Source organism: Siphateles boraxobius, unplaced genomic scaffold (assembly GCF_051911475.1).
Source record: "Siphateles boraxobius isolate OS27281-9 unplaced genomic scaffold, OSU_SipBor_1 22, whole genome shotgun sequence".
Lineage (NCBI taxonomy): Eukaryota > Metazoa > Chordata > Actinopteri > Cypriniformes > Leuciscidae > Siphateles > Siphateles boraxobius.
This window is the reverse complement of record NW_027508833.1, coordinates 38,330,475-38,350,548: the sequence shown is the minus strand read 5'-3', so window position 1 is coordinate 38,350,548 and position 20,074 is coordinate 38,330,475. Positions and strand designations below refer to the sequence as shown.

General features: G+C 39.4%; 1 protein-coding gene across 4 annotated transcripts in view; it reads right to left on the bottom strand.

Annotated features, from left to right (window-relative positions):
* Positions 1–325: 325 nt before the first annotated feature.
* mideasb (mitotic deacetylase associated SANT domain protein b) overlaps positions 326–20,074 on the bottom strand; it is a 31,285-nt gene continuing 11,536 nt past the window's right edge. For 2 of the 4 annotated variants that reach the window (XM_077240099.1, XM_077240100.1), the window contains exons 3-13: positions 19,765–20,073; positions 19,117–19,471; positions 17,529–17,595; positions 16,013–16,155; positions 15,105–15,208; positions 11,857–11,932; positions 11,309–11,397; positions 6,138–6,284; positions 5,925–6,047; positions 5,329–5,522; positions 326–1,109 (exon numbers count right to left, since the gene is read on the bottom strand). In XM_077240099.1, coding sequence (XP_077096214.1) covers positions 905–1,109; positions 5,329–5,522; positions 5,925–6,047; positions 6,138–6,284; positions 11,309–11,397; positions 11,857–11,932; positions 15,105–15,208; positions 16,013–16,155; positions 17,529–17,595; positions 19,117–19,471; positions 19,765–20,073 — 1,812 coding nt within the window. In that variant the 3' untranslated portion in view covers positions 326–904. Of the gene's footprint in view, positions 1,110–5,328; positions 5,523–5,924; positions 6,048–6,137; positions 6,285–11,308; positions 11,398–11,856; positions 11,933–15,104; positions 15,212–16,012; positions 16,156–17,528; positions 17,596–19,116; positions 19,472–19,764; position 20,074 lie in introns of all 4 variants that reach the window. The other 2 variants (XM_077240097.1, XM_077240098.1) reach the window with 1 other exon arrangement.

The window sequence follows — 20,074 nt, the reverse complement described above, 5'->3', positions numbered from 1 at the left end:
TATGTTCATTTAAGATTTTTATCCAATTCTTATTTAATTTCAGCTTCAGATCAATTGAAGAATATAATTTTTATTCGTTTTATTTTTCACTGTCAAGATTATCTCACACAAACCTATTGTTTGGCTCCAGAAGACTTGGAATATGGCATAATAGTTATCTGGAGTACTTTTAGGTTTTAAAAAAAATATTTTTTGGGAAATTGAAAGCCCTTAAGAAATATTATATGGCAAAGAGAACCATGAACATTTCACTAAACTTTTGTGTTCAACGGATGAAAGAAAGTCATTAACGGCACGAGGGTGAGAGAAACGACAGAATTTTCCATTTCGGATGAACTATACCTTTAAGATACTGAAAACAGAAAGCCCAAAATTACAGCACTGGAGATCAAGACCAGGCATACAAGCACAGTTGTGCAAGCGTTTGGCAGTCACGTGGAAGAGAACGATGCCGTCGTTTTCACTGCGGAAAAGGAGGAAAAGACTAAACACGCATGCACACTTGCTTTTGTGTCCGTCTACGTCCATAATAGTTCATTTCACCGGAGAGAGTTCTGTGCACAGACACTGGATAGATGCGCTGCGGCCAGATCAGTGTGTGTTGGATGAGTCCGAAAGTGCATTTTATAGACACACACACACACACACACACGCGCTCGCACACGTTCACACTGAGATGGCTTACACTCCCAATAGCCCTATATCTGAACATGAAGCCCCTGAATGCTTCTACAGCATCGGTCTCTGTCCGTCTCATATACACACGCAACACACATACGCACTCACACAAACATTCGACGGGAGCGAGTTAGTCCCTGAAACTGTTCTTTCGGGTTGGGATTTTGTTGGCTGGTCAAATCTAAATAAATAAGTCTTTTCTCTGCCATACACAGGAGATTGTTCGCTAGTGCCAGTCTTCATCATCTGCATCCTCCTCTTCCTCCGAGGAGTCGTCGCTGCTGGCTCTCCTGGCTCCGTTCTGCTGGGCGGCTAGCATGGCGGCTGCGGCGCGCTGCTCGGCCTCCCTCTGCCGGAGCGCTGCTGCTTTTTTCTCCGCCTCAGCGTGACTCTTCATGTGGGCACTGCGGCTCTTCACCTTGAAGAAGATCCTGGAGAAAACAGTGTTCAGATCTTTAGGTCAGTGATTTGGACTTGAGAACTGGATTCGTGAGCCAAACATTCAGACTGGTTTTGCAAACTAACTCACTGTGAACATCTAACTCAAAAAAGGATTCGTTGATAATTCAGACATTCATGTCATTAAAGGGATAGTTCACCCAAAAATGTAAATTCTGTCAGTATTTACTCTCCCTCATGTTGTTCAACCCCGTAAGACCTTCGTTCATCTTCGGAACACAAATTAAGATATTTTTGATTAAATCTGAGAGCTGGATCACTCCTCCATAGGCTTCTAAGGGATTGACACTTGTTCCCCAAAAAGTTATTAAAGACATCGTTAAAATAGTCCAAGTGACTACAGTGGCTCAATCTTAAGTTTATCAAGCGTCGAGAATACTTTTTGTGCGCAAAAACAAACAGAAATAACAACTTTATTTCAACTATTGATTTCCTTCTCTGTGGGCCTCGAGTTATGGGATTAGATTTCGGTCACAATTCTGCGTGCGCAAGATCACATTTTGAGCGCGTAAAGGGGCATTTTGCACGCGCGTGAACTGAGTTTTGCGGAGAAATGTTCATCTCGCTGATAAGAAAATATTTCGAGCGAACGAAAATCAATTTTGCATTTAAAATAAGTATTTGGTTGTGCGCAGACGTTCTCTTTCGCATGTGCAAAGTTTCACTTTCTTGCTCCTTTCATACCAGCCGTATGCGCTCTCTAAGCACAGACAGCTCACTTGCTCAACCCAACCCAGCTGCTAAATTCTGATTGGCTAGCTTGTCAACCAATCACAAGACTCCCTGCACCACCGACTGTGGAAGAGGAAAAATACATGGTGGAAGATATTTATGTTTAATGGCTTGATTTAAGTTCAAATGCCTACCACTCGACGACCACAGTTTATTTTTAAGCTAATTTTTTTTAGCTTATTTTTAATCAAAATCAAATCGTACTATTACTGTACATAATGGCATGTCCCAGTGTTTGCTACACCTCAAGTGGTAGTTCTAACTTCTTTCTGAACTGCAAGTTATGTAATTAACATTAGTGAAATATGAATGTGACCGAGCTGGGGTCACATTTTACATATTTTCAGAAATGAAGATGGACAGACTTTTCCCCCTTTTAATGAAATAAGTGTGTAAAAACGGTACATCACTCACATTAGAATAAAAAAGCCATCAAATAAACGTAGAAATGCAATGTAATAACGTTAAAATAATAATCAATCTACTTGATATCCTTGGAATTATTTAAAAAAAAACATTCACAGCAGAGATGTTCTGTAAAACAACTATCATACTAAAAAAAATATTCTGTATTTTCTTATATACTATTTTAGGATAGATAGTGTGCACATTGGGATGCAGGCTTGTTCCCCTCTCTGCAAAAAAATGAAAATCTAATTATGAGAGTAATTATATAGAAGTCTTGTGAGTCACACACCCAAGATTTTCACTTACAGTTATATTTGCATATGTTTGCATTGTTACCCACATCTCTTTCTTTCTTTTTTTTTGCAGTGAGAGGAATAAGCCTGCATCCCAATGTGAACACTATCCATCCTAAAATAGTATATAAGAAAATACAGTATATTATTTTTAGTATGATAGTTGTTTTTACAGAACTTCTCTGCTGTGAATGTTTTTGTTTACTTGAACTTAAATTGAAGTTTTCAATCCATTAAACAAATTAAACAAACATCTTCCACCATATTTTCCTCTTCCACAGTCGGTGATGCAGGGAGTCTTGTGATTGGTTTTCAAGCCAGCCAATCAGAATTTAGCAGCCTCATCTCTGATTGCCTGGAATTATGGCATATTGTACTGCTGGGTTGTGTTGAGCAAGTGAGCTGTCTGCGCTTAGAGAGCGCGTACGGCTGGTATGAAAGGAAAAAGAAAGTGAAACTTTGCACATGCAAAAGAGAATGTCTGCGCACAACCAAATACTTATTTTAAATGCAAAAATTTATTTTAATTCGCTCGAAATATTGTCTTATCTGCGATAAGAAATCTGAGAACATTTCTCCTCAAAACTCAGGTCACGCGCGTGCGAAATGCCCTTTTGCGCGCTTAAAATGTGATCTTGCGCGCTCAGAATTGTGACTGAATTCTAACCCCATATCGAGTGAGTTCACTAGTGTAACAGCGCAGCGCTTTTGTGTTGTACGTCACACGCATCACACACATGACCAGCGTCGGCCAATAGTGAGCCTACGTGTGACGTAGCACTACGCTATCACACTACGCTAACTGACTAGAGGCCCACAGAGAAGGAAATGAATAGTTGAAATAAAGTCGTTATTCATGTTTGTTTTTGCACACAAAAAGTATTCTCGTCGCTTGATAAACTTAAGATTGAGCCACTGTAGTCACTTGGACTATTTTAACGATGTCTTTAATAACTTTTCGTTGAAAAAGTTTCAATCCCTTAGAAGCCTATGGAGGAGTGATCCAGCTCTCAGATTTAATCAAAAATATCTTAATTTGTGTTCCGAAGATGAACGAAGGTCTTACGGGGTTGAACAACATGAGGGAGAGTAATTACTGACAGAATTTTCATTTTTGGGTGAACTATCCCTTTAAGTTACTGAGTTGAATCCAAGAACTAGATCGGTTGATTCATGAATTAATCATTCAGACCTTTTTTTCTTTCTTTACAGATTAATTGAAAACATCTGACTTTAAAGAATTAATTATTCACAAATCAGACCTGAACATTAATGAGTGAACGAATTGAACCCGAGAACTGGATAAGTCAGGTTTGTGAACCAATCATTCAGACTGGTTTTGTTACTTGGATCAACCGATACAATGCAAAGGTTTGACTCAAAGAATGATTCACTGAAGATCTATGAGTCAGTGATCTAAACTAGAGAAGTGGATCAGTCAGTTTTGTGAACACAGGATCATGCAGACGGGGTTTTATGATCTGGATAAAAGGACTAATAAAAAGATAATTTGCTCATAAATCAGACATGCACTGTAGAACAATGAGCTGAACCAGAGTACCAGATCAGTCATATTCATGAACCAATCATATAATTAAAAACAATAAACAGCAGAATTTAACAAGATTTAATTTCTAAGACGACATAAAATGTTGCACAGGGACTTCTGTGCAACAGCAACTGAATTTGTGAATCTTTTTTCGTTTTTTTATATAGCGCTTCTCACAATACAGATCGTTTCAAAGCAGCTTTACAGAGATAACAGGAAAATAATGCAACAAAGTTTGTTTCCAGAAGAAAATAGCATCACAGTCCAGCTTAAGTAAGTTTTAGTAATGTTTCATTGTTGTTGTAAAAAAAGTTATTCATTTATATATATATAGCCGCTCTGGAGAAAACCGTGATGTCATCGTCCAGCTCAGTTCAGTTCTCATATAATGGTGTCAATGCAGGCAGATCAATATTATTGTTGAATATTAAATTAAATGTTAAATTTAATGACCCCAAGCAAGCCAAAAGCCAATGGCAACAAAAGTGAAAAAAATAATTGATGTGATGTTTCCGTTTTTAACAGAGATGTCTACAGGAACCGTCTGATATGAATCAGATTTTCCAATGCTAAATATAGATTCAAGACACTTTTGTAAGTGTGTTTGATTATTACCTCAGTGTGCTTGACTGTAAAGCTGAATACACAATACAATGTAAAAAACACTCAACTTTGTCACTCTACAATACACGCTACTTGATGGAGAGGCTAGGCGTTTTACTTCTACACTATTGTTAAAACACCCGAACTAACGACACACAACTGAAAAAGTTAGAAGAGTTGCAACTCTTAGTTACCGGTAATTACTCCCCAACACTGTAGTTCACACATTGTGATAAACAGAAACATTTAATGGCATAGTACAAATTAAATAAATTCCTATTTAAACGTTAATTTATTGAATTATTTATTTATTTTATTTAAATATTTATTCTAAATGTACCTGATTTATTTATAAATATACTTAATTACACATTTGCTTAATTAAATTGACCGCATTTCATTAATTAAAATAAAATGCATTTAACTGAATTAATAAATAAATAAAAAGGAACATTTAAATAAATTATTTATTTAAATGTGCCATATCTAATTTTTTTAAATTCAGTAAATAAATAAAATAAGGTACATTTAAATAAATGTTACACTATTATCATTAGTAAATCGAGTAAATATGTAAAACTGAGTGTGTATCTTGATAAAACTGACCTGCCACACTTCTTGCAGGGAAATTCACCCTCTTGGTTAGTTTGTCCTTTTCCAGTATTCCCAGCCACACTTTTCCGGGCTGTGGTTTCAGAGCGAGGTTTAGATGGTGGTGGTGGAGGAGGATGACTGACCCTCAACGTGGACGGATCCTTAGTGCTGTCCTCCTGACTTCTCAAGACTAAGACGGCAGGAGCCTAACAGGAAACAAATGGTTAGCATAAACAAGCTGAACGCATACAGATATCAGACACGGGGAACTTCCTCTGTGGTTGTAAGTTCAAACCCATCTATGTGTTTACTATTGTGCCCTTCAGCAAGTTAATTCTGGGTTCCTCCAACAGGACGGTCCCTTATAAATGTACTATCAATAACATTGGATAAATTTGTAATAAAGTATACCACTAGGTGGTGCTATAAAAATCCGACAGTGCTAAACTACACATGACTATTATCTTCCAAACCTCTTTGGCAGAGCAGTTTTTTATTGTTATTTCAAATAGCCCAAAACTGGAGAACTAAAACAATTTAATTTTCTGTAGGCATCATGCACTTTTTTGCAACCTCATGTAACTTTGTACAAATCTCCCCAAACTCACATTTACAGTGGCCTGTAGAGATTGTGTCACCCTGCCCGGGCTGTTTTCTTGTTTCCTGTCACATGACATATCCCACTTCCTGCTCTCCTCGTCTTCTTTCCGTGATTCAAACTTCTGTGAACTCTGATGGAGAAGAAACATTACGGTGCTGCACTAGTTAGTACGAAATCAAATCAACCAGATGCACGTACACACAAAACCACAGGAACTCACTTTATTGTCCACTTCCTCCTCTGTTGTGGGTTTAGTTTCTGCTGGTTCTGCTTCTCCATATATAAGCGTTCCGTTCCTGCCGATCTTCACCTGCTTTTTATACGTGTAGTAAAACTCCACACACTGAGCCACTGTCTTGGAGCTCACCTTCAAATCAAACACAAAACAACTCAGCATTACCATAACTCATGGCTAGAACTTGCTGCTATAATGCTAGGGTGTCAGTGGTGAAAAAAGTAATCCACTACTAATTACTACTTTAAAATTGTAATTTCATTACATTACTGATTACTGCATGTAAAAAGTAATCAGATTAGTTTACTTTCAAGTTACTTTGAAAACCTATTAAAACTACAAGAATACACTACAAAGTGAAACTCAGTTCTTTCCGTAATTTAATATTGCAGACATCCCAGATCTCCCGGAAGTTCCGGGAGTCTCCCGCATATTGATAGCGGCTCCCTGATGCCCCGCAAATTAGTTAAAATCTCCCGAAATCTAGAGCGAGCCAACAAGAGCGTGCATGCGAGACAGAAGAGACTGTGATCCAAACCGTGTAGCGCGCACGGCGGAGAGGGAGAGAGCGAGAGACCTTGCATTTGTGTGTGTGTGTGTGTGTATGTGTATGTGTGTGTGTGTGTGTGTGCCTCATGAAGACGTTCTCCGGTAATTCATTAAAGCGCATGCTCATTAACTGACGCAGCCGGCCAAACGTGAATAGAAAAGCATTTTACTAAATATTCTTTTCTTAAAAATACATTTGTAACGCAAGTAACTTGATTTTATTGACATCAGTTGCTGTAATCAAATTACATTAATTTTAAATGTAATGAGTTACATTACTGCGTTATCATGAAAAGTAATTAGAATACAGTAACGAGTTACTTTGTAACGTGTTATACCCAACTCTGGTGGTGATTTACATGATCAGCTCTGAAAATACACTAATTAGACTAGAAACACCGGACATCGTGAAGAAAAATTTCAAGACTTCCGGGTTCAGGAAAAAGTTGGACTGCTAGGATGTTCTAAGTGGTTCTGGTTTATAACTATGTGGTTGTTTGAATGTTGTAGTTGGTTGCCAATGTTTTACTAGGATGTTCTGGGTTGATATTAGGATGTAGTGTTGTCACGATACCAAAATTATGACTTCGATACGATACCCAACTGAAATATCGTGATACCAATAGTGAATCTATACCATGGCAAAAAACTAAAACACCAATAAAAGTAATTTAATAATATGACAGAACTTAAAATTGAATGTTTTATAAATGCATTTAAAATAACACATTATCAATCACATTCGCTAACCTTTCACAATTCTGAACAGGTTGGGATAGCGGCCGGTATATGATATGACCAAAATATTATTTCATGATACGAGTAATTTAATATATTTTATATTTTTTATGTAATTTTATATCACAATATAGAAATTTTATTTTATCTTAAAATATATTTTAAATTATTTTATCTTTTATCTTTAAAATAAGTAAATTACAATGAAAAATACAATTTAATAAAGATACAAATTAAGTAAACAGTGCTTTAAAATTTTCAGGTAGGGTACAGTAGGTCTATTTAACAGTAGCATTAAGAAATCAAATAAATGTAAAAGAACTTCACTCTATGATTTACCTTAACACTGATTCAGTCATTCATTGAAACAGTGGGTGATTTTCTCTTTTCTTTGATTAACATTAATTACACAGACAGCATCAGGTTTATTAGGCTGCTGTTGCTTAAAGATCTGACACCTGATCCAATACAGTGGAACACACACACAATTGACACTGTTTACATTCACTGAACACATACCCGACTTTGTTAGCGTTGATAGCCGTCAGGACGTGTATTTTGACATATTTTTGACCATTCAAGAGAAATAATCTGTAGAAGAGAACTGCATTCGCGATCGCATGCTGTCTGAAAGATGGCTTTCTGCGCGCACTCCGGGCAGCGCTAGTAGCACCTATGATCTCTTTATCGAGGCTTATTGATCTTATTAACTCTTTTAAACATTAAACACGTCTGACGCTTTATTTTCTCATGTGCTGTTTCTCATGGAAATATTTTAGTCCCTGCCGCTTGTGGAAGCAAAGCTCTGCACACGTGCCACTGTCTCACATTGATGCAAATTATGAAATACGGATCTTATTAGAATGCTGTCATTCTTAAAGTACTGGTACTGATAAAATGTGGAACCATACCTTTTTTAATAGCAGGGTATCACGATACCTTTCTAGAACCGGTATATTATGCAACACTATTAGGAAGGCGCTACAATGTTCTAAGTGCTTTTAATCTGTTAATATGTGGTTGATTGAATGTTCTAGATAGTTGCTAGTGTTACTAGGATGTTCTGGCTGGATGATAGGGTGTTGCTATGACGTTCTCGGTGGATGTTAGGGTGTTGCTAGGATGTTTGAGGTGGATGTTAGGGTGTTGCTAGGATGTTCTGGGTGGATGATAAGGTGTTGCTATGATGTTCTGGGTGGATGTTAGAGTATATGTTAGCGGTGTTGCTAGGATGTTCTGGGTGTATGTTAGGGTGTTGCTAGGATGTTGTGGGTGGATGTTAGGGTGTTGCTACGATGTTGTGGGTGTATGTTAGGGTGTATGTTAGGGTGTATGTTAGAATGTTCTGGGTGTATGTTAGGGTGTTGCTAGGATTTTCTGGGTGGATGTTAGGGTGTATGTTAGGATGTTCTGGGTGTATGTTAGGTTGTTGCTAGGATGTTCTGGGTGGATGTTAGGGTGTTGCTAGGATGTTCTGGGTGTATGTTAGGGTGTTGCTAGGTTGTTCTGGGTGGATGTTAGGGTGTTGCTAGGATGTTCTGGGTGGATGTTAGGGTGTTGCTAGGATGTTCTGGGTGGTTGTTAGGATGTTCTGGGTTGATGTTAGGGTGTTGCTAGGATGTTCTGGGTGGATGTTAGGGTGTTGCTAGGATGTTTGAGGTGGATGTTAGGGTGTTGCTAGGATGTTCTGGGTGGATGTTAGCGGTGTTACTAGGATGTTCTGGGTGGATGATAGGGTGTTGCTATGATGTTCTGGGTGGATATTAGGGTGTTGCTATGATGTTGGAGGTGGATGTTAGGGTGTTGCTAGGATGTTCTGGGTGGATGTTAGAGTATATGTTAGCGGTGTTGCTAGAATGTTCTGGGTGTATGTTAGGGTGTTGCTAGGATGTTCTGGGTGGATGTTAGGGTGTTGCTAGGATGTTCTGGGTGTATGTTAGGGTGTATGTTAGAATGTTCTGGGTGTATGTTAGGGTGTTGCTAGGATTTTCTGGGTGGATGTTAGGGTGTATGTTAGGGTGTTCTGGGTGTATGTTAGGGTGTTGCTAGGATGTTCTGGGTGGATGTTAGGGTGTTGCTAGGATGTTCTGGGTGTATGTTAGGGTGTTGCTAGGATGTTCTGGGTGTATGTTAGGGTGTTGCTAGGTTGTTCTGGGTGGATGTTAGGGTGTTGCTAGGATGTTCTGGGTGGATGTTAGGGTGTTGCTAGGATGTTCTGGGTGGTTGTTAGGGTGTTGCTAGGATGTTCTGGGTTGATGTTAGGGGGTTGCTAGGATGTTCTGGGTGTATGTTAGGGTGTTGCTAGGATGTTCAGGGTGGATGTTAGGGTGTTGCTAGGATGTTCTGGGTGGATGTTAGAGTATATGTTAGCGGTGTTGCTAGGATGTTCTGGGTGGATGTTAGGGTTTTGCTATGATGTTCTGGGTGGATGTTAGGGTGTATGTTAGGGCGTTGCTAGGATGTTCTGGGTGTATGTTAGGGTGTTGCTAGGATGTTCTGGGTGTATGCTAGGATGTTCTGGGTGGATGTTAGGGTGTTGCTAGGATGTTCTGGGTGGATGTTAGAGTATATGTTAGTGGTGTTGCTAGGATGTTCTGGGTGGATGTTAGGGTTTTGCTAGGATGTTCTGGGTGGATGTTAGGGTGTTGCTAGGATGTTCTGGGTGGATGTTAGGATGTTCTGGGTGTATGTTATGTTGTTGCTTGGATGTTCTGGGTGTATGTTAGGGTGTTGCTAGGATTTTCTGGGTGGATGTTAGGGTGTATGTTAGGATGTTCTGGGTGTATGTTAGGGTGTTGCTAGGATGTTCTGGGTGGATATTAGGGTGTTGCTAGGATATTTTGGGTGGATGTTAGGGTGTTGCTAGGATGTTCTGGGTGGATGTTAGGGTGTTGCTAGGACGTTCTGGGTGGATGTTAGGGTATTGCTAGGACGTTCTGGGTGGATGTTAGGGTGTTGCTAGGATGTTCTGGGTGGTTGTTAGGGTGTTGCTAGGATGTTCTGGGTGGATGTTAGGGTGTTGCTAGGATGTTTGAGGTGGATGTTAGGGTGTTGCTAGGATGTTCTGGGTGTATGTTAGGGTGTTGCTAGTATGTTCTGGGTGGATGTTAGGGTGTTGCTAGGATGTTCTAGGTGGATGATAGGGTGTTGCTAGGATGTTCTGGGTGGATGTTAGGATGTTCTGGGTGGATGTTAGGGTGTTGCTAGGATGTTTGAAGTAGATGTTAGGGTGTTGCTAGGATGTTCTGGGTGTATGTTAGGGTGTTGCTAGTATGTTCTGGGTGGATGTTAGGGTGTTGCTAGGATGTTCTGGGTGGATGTTAGGGTGTTGCTAGGATGTTCTGGGTGGATGATAGGGTGTTGCTAGGATGTTCTGGGTGGATGTTAGAGTGTTGCTAGGATGTTCTGGGTGGATGTTAGGGTTTTGCTAGGATGTTCTGGGTGGATGTTAGGGTGTTGCTAGGATGTTCTGGGTGGATGTTAGGGTGTTGCTAGGATGTTTGAGGTCGATGTTAGGGTGTTGCTAGGATGTTCTGGGTGGATGTTAGGGTGTTGATAGGATGTTCTGGGTGGATGTTAGGGTGTTGCTAGGATGTTTGAGGTGGATGTTAGGGTGTTGCTACGATGTTCTAAGTGTTTTAATTCATTGTTATGTGGTTGCTTGGGTGTTGTAGTTGGTTGTTAGTGTGTTGCTAAGAGGATCTGGGTGGTTGCTTGATGGTTACTTACTAGCTATAGTCAAGTCTCTATAAGAAATATGTCTCTATATATGTCTCATCTTCAACACGGAGACTTTGTGGAAAAGTAGGAGCACACATCCTCAAGCTGCATTATATGATTTGTGTGGGTTTGTTCAAACCTGTACATACCATTTTCTGAACCATGAAGAAGTCCTTCTTGTAGGCAGCGATGCCTTTGTTGAAGATCCGTCGTTCCTCTGGCGTCCAGCTATCAGAGCCTGTGTGGGACAGACAAACGGTCCACACAATCAGACACCATGTAGCTGCTTCTAGACCACCCCCACCCGCTAACACAAATACATTCACGCACAAAGGACAGAGAGAGGGCAAACAGCCAGCACACACATGTCCAGACAAACAATGATGCCGCTGTCTTCTCCCAGGATTTAACAACATGCCACAGACACACTCCCCCTCCTTTCCTCTCACCCACTCCTATATTCTACCCAGCAACCCACTCTGTCAACCCATCTCTCAGTCGAACCCCTCCCCTTCACTGGAACTCCACTCCTCAGCTGCTTTTGTTTATAACGGAGACAGGGAGCATGGTTTGGAATGCCAGCGCAGGGGGTGACGGGGTACCGGGACCGCATGCCATACGGATTAACTCACGTCACCCCGGCAAAAAAAAAAAAAAAAGTGAAAGGAAAGTGTGTTTGACGGTTAGTGGGACTTACCAGAGTAATGGTAGTCAGCCAAGGGGTGCGCTTTGGGAAAGATGGGTTTTTTTAACAACAGACAGGCGAGGGCTTCCTATGAAAATGAAAAAGAAAGTAAAATTAGCATGGTTGAAGAAATGAAACTGGCTGCGGTGTGATATAGAGACAGGGTCACAAGTGGGAGAATCACAGGGTATGTTATGTCCCAGAGTTGATATGAACAGATTAAGGAGTGCAGGAGAAATGCAATTCTGCTAGACCATCGCTATATCCTTAACAACATGTGTAAATGGCTTTTTGCTGCGGGCGTTAATCCCAGCTGTGCAAGTCACTGGATGATCCCTTTTGTTCTCTCTGCATCGTTCCTCCATACAGTTTCTCAGGGTGCGATAAATCGAGGACACTATCTTTTTCTGGGTCAACGAGCTCTAATGTGTGCTTTTTTCTTATTTACGGCCTTTTTGCCTCTTTTATTGATGTGTACAGAGAGTTGTACGGAGAACAAGGCAAGTGACAAGCAATACAGATTTTTGCTTCTGAGTGAAAGATGTAGAAACCAGAAACCAGATGTGTTTAGTGGTTTTAAACTACTCTGAACATGACAAACACTTCTTGAACATTTCTCAGGTAGAGAGGTAGAATATTCAAAACATTCATAATAAAATATTTTGTCTACATCAAAATATGCATGAGTTAACTTAGGTAAAATCATTTACCAGTCTTTTTTCCTTAGCTAAAGAAAAATCTTAATATAAAAAAGTATTTCTTAGTTTCTGCATGTTCTAACGGGAGATGGGCTGCAATATTAATAATATTATGTTTTTCTCGAAAAAAATGCACATTTGATACAATGAAGCTCGAGCTGACAGCTGCAGTAGCTTGAGTTGGGATGTAGATGTAAATTTATGTTCATTAATCTGTTAATATTTAAACAACCTCTTAGAATGAAATTTAAATATTCTGTTTCAGTTAGCACTACTTTTATTAAAAAAATGAAACATTGGTCATCCATAGTATCCTACATTTAGATCTTGATAACCACACATATAGCATCTCACACTACCATGGTAAAATGTAACTATATGGCTTTTGGTTGTCCTGAGTTTGTCAGAGACATTAAACCCCAGGTTAACAGACAAGGCTAGTCCCAGACTAAAATACATTATTGAGCTGTTTAACTGTTTTTAATATATTAAAATATGCCAGTTGCCATTGTTTTGCCTCAAGATCCACACCAGTATTTTCTAATGCATGTTTATAAAAGCTACTTAAATGTCCTAATTGAACTTCGGCCTAATCCTGGCTTAATTTAAGCCCTATCTGTGAAACAAAGTCATCACACCAAGCAGGGAAATGCATCTAGTCGGCTTTCAGATGTGTTGTTTAAACTCATCGGGAACGAGGGTGATGTCAACTTCTGAGTTGGCATTAACAACCCATAATAAACTTTAACATGACAGATCATTGCATTGCAGGACAAACCGTTTGGAATTAAACATTTTTTGCTGAAGCCCATTACTGTCTTATGTACCTATTAATCTGTCAAAATATCTACGTCGAAACCATGTTTGCGCGTGGCACGATACAAATTACTAATTTGCAAAGCAAACACAAAGCAACAAACAAATGAGGTCTTGCAACTTGGCATTACAAAACCTAAGATGCAACAAGATAAAACTATTTGAAGCAATGGAATTGAACCATTTTCAGTACATCTCGCTTATCACTGAAACTCAGCAAACACCAAAAACCTTACAGACACCTTTCACAGAGTCGGGCTGACTTTCATTTTCTGCAGTAGTTGTTCCACTTGTGACATGAACCACAAAGGAACAAACAGCATGTCATTTTGCAGTGTAACAAATGCATGACTAAAATTTGGTTTAGAAATGCAACGCACATAATTCAGTCATCTTCAGCGTGTCTTCGTTGTGAACACCTGTGATTGACAGGTGGTTGCTATGGCGGCAGTGTGACAGCTCCGCAGTAAGCGGCTGGCTGTTGTGTTGTTGCAGCTGTTGGCTCAACTGAGCGAACGTTGAAAAGAATTATCAAAGCACACGCACTGTTTGTGTTTTCATATAACAAGGGTCATCAATTAGCAGAATGCAGTTGCATTGCTTTCGCCTCGACTGTCATAAATGAATAAGCTAGGGCTATTAAACAAATAGATTTGTTTACACAACATGCTATTTAAGCAATCAAATTATTCACAATTGTATATATCACTATTAAATGTAATTCAACTATCATATCGCATGAAAAGATGCATTTCACAATGTACTTGCACAGGAATTAAAAATAAGTACGGTTTATTTGTCGCTTGTTGATTCTCAAGTGCAGCGAAAAGATAAAAGATAACTAACTATAATGAATACCACATTAGCATCTACACCAGCTGAAAATAACGCTTTAAGAACGTGCTGCAGTTTTGTCGTCTAAAGCTTTGAATGCTCGTATTCTTTAAAGCAGGATGGATTCTGATTGGCTGTCAATGTTTTTGTCATTCATCCACTGGAAAAAAACTGTGCTGAAAGTGACTCCAACGTTATTGTTCCTCTGTGCCTTTATCATTATAGTTGTGGTGTGAACTCTCTGCCATTCTTTTATATGATTTTTAGAACTTAATCATTATAGTTATTGTCCTTGGTGTGAACAGGCCTTAAGAGTGTAGTAGATGCACTTTTAGGGTTGGGGTTTGCTACAAAAAAAACCTGAGGCAACTGTGGAAAAGTCCAATTCCGTAAGAAAAATGCAGACTTTGCAACACTGATTAAAACGTGAACAATTTGATATTTATATATATTTTTGTTATTCATTATTATTTCATGAGACCTAATGGGGTTACTTTATGTTAACAAATGGAACTCTATTGTGAAGAGTTACGAAAATGTACAATTCATTTTTACTGAAATGCCTGGACTTTAAATTTATAGCTGTCACATGCATGTTTGTGTGTGAATGGCCACAAGAAAAACGCTGTTCAAGGAAACAATGCAGACCATGTAATTTACATTCACTTTCCATGTGCACGTAATGTGTTTTAAAAACACTTTGTCTTTTCAGGCTTTGTAATACATAATTACTTCCAAAAAATAATTCCACATAATTTAATCTTCCGATCATGTGACAAACCCTTCATCCATTGCTCTGAATAATCAGCAGTTTGAGAAGCAGCCAAGTGTAAACAGGTTTGATTGGTACACAGTACATGAGGAAGTTAAATTAAGCTATCCCAATGTGCTACTGCATTATATGAAACTCACCATGATTTCACCCTTGCATTCATACAAGCAGTGCAAAGCCAGTTCCTGATTGGTTCCTCCTCCGTACAGCGCACTCGAGCACGCCAGATGCATGAGGTCATCCACTGCTGGGACACACAGAATGTCCAGGAAAAGACAGACTTAAACATACAGTCATGCAGATTTAGTTACAAATAATAAATTCCTTCCTTTCATTCATTTAATTGATTAAATAATAATAAGAGATAACTAAATAAGAGAAATGAATGAGGTAGGGCTGGGTATTGACACAAATTGCACAATTCAATTCGATTTTGATTCACAGGCTTGCAAATCGATTCGATTTCGATTCAATATTGATTATTTTGGATATCAGGTGCAATACATGGCAAATTTTCTCAAGGAAACCAAATCTCTTAACTAATGCTGTAAACAATGGAGTCAGTTCATTAGTCTACTATAATATTGAAGGTAAAAATTAACTGATTGATAGCTATTACAAACACTTAAATTACACTTTTATTTATTTTTTTAATAAGAAAGTAACATGAATTATAAACATTTTAATGATGGCTGTCATAAAAACTTCCCAGATTTATCCAAACATGCATTAAATATTGAAGAACATTAAAAAATTATAATGGATATATAATATAGTGCATATATTTAGCAAAATTCTCCTCTCTAGAGTTAATTTTTCTAGCTGACTAACGAGTTTATGGTCACATATGTTTTTTTCTGAGGTAAATGTGACGTTACATGACATTGTTTACAAGTTGTTTAACTGACGTCTTTCCACGGTTGAAAGTTTGAAACACTGATTGAGATTTAAGAATCAATATTGGTTCGTAAAAATGAGAATCGATTAATATTGAGAAATCTGTATTTTTTACCCAGCCCTAGAATGTGGTATTGTTTAAGTTGTAAACCTCTTTGCTGTTGCTGAGTATTGGCCTCCAGGTCAGGCAGTGGCGCCCACACCCGCTCAGCCTTGTGTAGGTCGTGCTGCGCTGCCGAGCGCTCTCTCAGCTCTGGGACCTCCGCCTGATACCGCAATCCAATGTTTATCCGACTGAAAAAGAGAGAGTGAATATAAACAGGCTGCTGTGGCAATCCAAACAAAATGAATTTGATGATTTGTTAAAAATAATGGGGTCCAAACACATGAGGAATAGAACGATAAACATGAAGTTTGAGCAAAGCCTGATAAGCATGATTTGAGAAACTATAAAGAAAGATAATGAATCTCCGAAAGCTTTTGTTGACAGGGATTGGAAGCTATTGGAAGCTAAACATGAGGCACGACTTCTATAAAATGAGAAAATCCTGAAAACAAAATCGCATTCTACTCCAGTTCATTCCACAGGTAGTTTGTGTTGTTTCTAAACGAGTCTGGGCCACTAGTGACAAATTGAATCAGAATCATTCAGAGACTATCAGAGATTTTCAGACTGCTGTTTGAATTTCTTTATTGCTCATCTCACTGTCAGCTCTTTTTTCTCTCTTTTTTTTTTGAGAAATCAAGCATTCATGAGAATGGTCAGTAGACTCTGACCATGGGTATTTGCATAAAATTAACACTCCATGTTTTCCAAAGCCAAATGTTCTAGTATCTGACTGCCAAGGTCTGGGGATAAAGCAAGACAGATTGTGCTTTATTATTTTGTTCCATGATGTGCTTTCGTGGTGCATTGGCCAACCCCAAAATGAAGGGATCTGCAGCCATTCACAGAGAGTTTGTGTCTGTGTATGCGTGTAAGAGAGAAAGAATTTCAACCGAACACACTTCTGACCATTAGATGAACCAGCTGGTACCAGTCGGAGATGATATCCCATAATTCTATCTGCTCAGCTACCATCCCCCTCCTACTCTGTTCTTAAAAAGAGAGCTCTGAAATTTCCCATGTATGATCCAAGAAACCCATTCAGATGTCAGTTCCCTTTAACACACTAACAGAGAGACTTGCGCATGACATAACAGCTCCCCAACCAGCTCCACTGTAACCATGAATTTTGCATCTGCAGACTACAGATTACCACTTACAATAAAGTAATGCCAACATATTTGACCTGTAAGGCCCTTTTACACCACATGCATTAGCAGTGTGTAAGCAAAGCAGCAGCATAAATGCAACAGCAGGCTTGAGTTGTGCTTTTATGCTGTGTAAAGCTGCAGCTCTGTAGAAAATAAATGAAAGTCATTTCTGGGCTACTATTTTGAGTAATAATTGCCATCCAAACAGTAAGAGGAAACAGTCAACTAATCAGACCACTGACTTTCACTCAGCTGAATGGAATCTAGTATAAAAGTAGCAAAATTAAAATGAAAAAAGTCAAGGTTAATAAAGTGAGGAAAGTTATTATATGCCTAGAAGCGTAAGCTTATTAAGGAAACTTATGAAGCGCAATGTGTGGGGGTGTTATTTGAATAGCATGTGTACTTACGGCTCAATGCTGACAGGTGTAGCTTCACTCATAGCAGAGAGAACTGGAGGGGTTATATCACTGCTGTCTGAACATATACAAACAAAAAGACTGTGCTTAGACTCAAAGTAAACACTGTTTCTTATTATATGTCCTCCTAATCATGATATGCATAACAATTATGGCTAACTGCATATATCCTAGCTTGTTGTAACATACTAAGTCTGTTCCAGAAGCTAATGAGGTGCCTACTTAGACAGCGTTTTAAGTTTTTAAAAACATTAAGCAGCTCATTTTAAGATACCTCATTTTGCTCAATATTTTGAGTATCTAATTATAAGGCAGCACAGCATGTCTAATGCACTCTGCGGTTGCCTAATCAGATGGTGGACTGATTCCAGATAATTTTATTGACTGCAAAATCTCCAAAAATATATAATCATATTTCAAGCTAAATAAAAAAAATTACTATTTTGGGGAGTTATTAGAATATAAAGTTGTTGTCTAAGCAACCTATGCTAATCCCACAGGAAACAACTGTTCAACAAGTTAGTCAGTCAAGTGCCTCGCCTGGGTAGTGCTATTTGTGTGATCCACATGAGTGACTGTTTAGAAATCTGTTCAGTCCCTTATTAGATTGTAATACGGTTAGAACACTGCATTTGAAGGTTAGCATCTAGGCAGCCTACTAGGTTTTGGACCAGAACTTCATTTTAGGTTGCATTTGGTTGTTAACTTCAAATCATTAAATTCTAAACTGACAACCTGAACTAATGTAAATTAGTACTTATAGGGATAGTTCACCCAAAAATTAAAATTCTGTCAGTAATTACTCTCCCTCATGTTGTTCAACCCCGTAAGACCTTCGTTCATCTTCGGAACACGAATTAAGATATTTTTGATTAAATCTGAGAGCTGGATCACTCCTCCATAGGCTTCTAAGGGATTGAAACTTGCCAGCCCCAAAAAGTTATTAAAGACATCGTTAAAATAGTCCAAGTGACTACAGTGGCTCAATCTTAAGTTTATCAAGCGACGAGAATACTTTTTGTGCGCAAAAACAAACAAAAATAACGACTTTATTTCAACATTCCATTTCCTTCTCTGTCTCAGTTAACGTAGTGTGATAGCGTAGTGCTACGTCACACGTAGGCTCACTATTGGCCGACGCTGGTCATGTGTGTGATGCGTGTGACGTACAACAACAGAAGCTAACGCTATTACACTAATGAACTGACTCGAGGCCCACAGAGAGGGACATTAATAGTTGAAATAAAGCCGTTACTTTTGGTTTTTTTGGCGAACAAAAAGTATTCTCGTCATTTGATAAACTTAAGATTGAGCCACTGTAGTCACTGGGACTATTTTAACGATGTCTTTAATAACTTTTCGGGGAACAAGTGTCAATCCCTTAGAAGCCAATGGAGGAGTGATCCAGCTCTCAGATTTAATCAAAAATATCTTAATTCGTGTTCCGAAGATGAACGAAGGTCTTATGGGGTTGAACAACATGAGGGAGAGTAATTACTGACAGAATTTTGATTTTTGGGTGAACTATCCCTTTAACAAATTATCTGTGTACTTTGCAGAGACAGTAAAGGGAACTCACTGGAGCGCAGGAGGCTGCGGGTGGCAGATTTGGGAGTGGCAGGTGGAGGCAGCCCTTGATTATTTGCTACTGCTGCAGCAGCGGCCGACAGGAAAGTGGAAAAGTAAAGGCCCGAACCCTCTCGAACCGGGCTGAGGATGGGCGGGGGAGTGTAAGGCGGCATGTTGAGGGGGTTGTCAGGTAATCTGACAGGTGAACGTAAGTGACTCTGGTAAGGTGTGATGCTGGAGTAGATCGGTGGAGCGATGAAAGTGCCAAGTTTGGGTGGGGGAATAAAGAGCGGTTCTGGACGAGGCCGTCGTTTGGCTTTGGCTGATTTTGTGTCAGCTTCACTTCCACTCTCTGTTCCACCATTCTGTAGAAGAAATTAGATGTTGGTAAGCTGGATAGGGTGTATGCAATCTGGGTGATCTTGGTGAGTCTTGTTAGAAATCATAAATCTGGTAGTGAAATGGAGTGGGGGAAGGTTGGATTAGGGTGAAGAGAATGGACAGGGGGGGTCGGGAGGAATTTGTGGATTAATGGGGGTTTTAATCCAGGGTTTAACAGAGGGGAATGGAATAGATCAGAGGGCAAAAAGAGAGACCGTCATGGGCATAGAAAGGTGCCAGTGATGTTTTGATGAATTAGGTCAGTTTGTGAACTCACCTGGCCTGAGCTCTCAGACAGAGAGTTCCGCAGTGAACGTCGTCGTGTAACAATCACAGAGGTTTTGTAATCGGACCAGCTCATGTCATGGGTGCCCAAAGGCCGTGATGGCCAACTAGCTGAAAGGGAAGCCTGCTCATGATCCGGGGATGAGGAATCGGTCTGCCTCACTGGCACAGATACTGGAATAACCAATGGCATGAGGCTGTCATCTCTGGACCGCTTGGCACTCATCTCCTCCACCTCAGCTGCCCCTCGACCTGGACCTGTCGGGGGAACCGGGGGGCTCCAGGGCCTGTGTGGCTCTTGC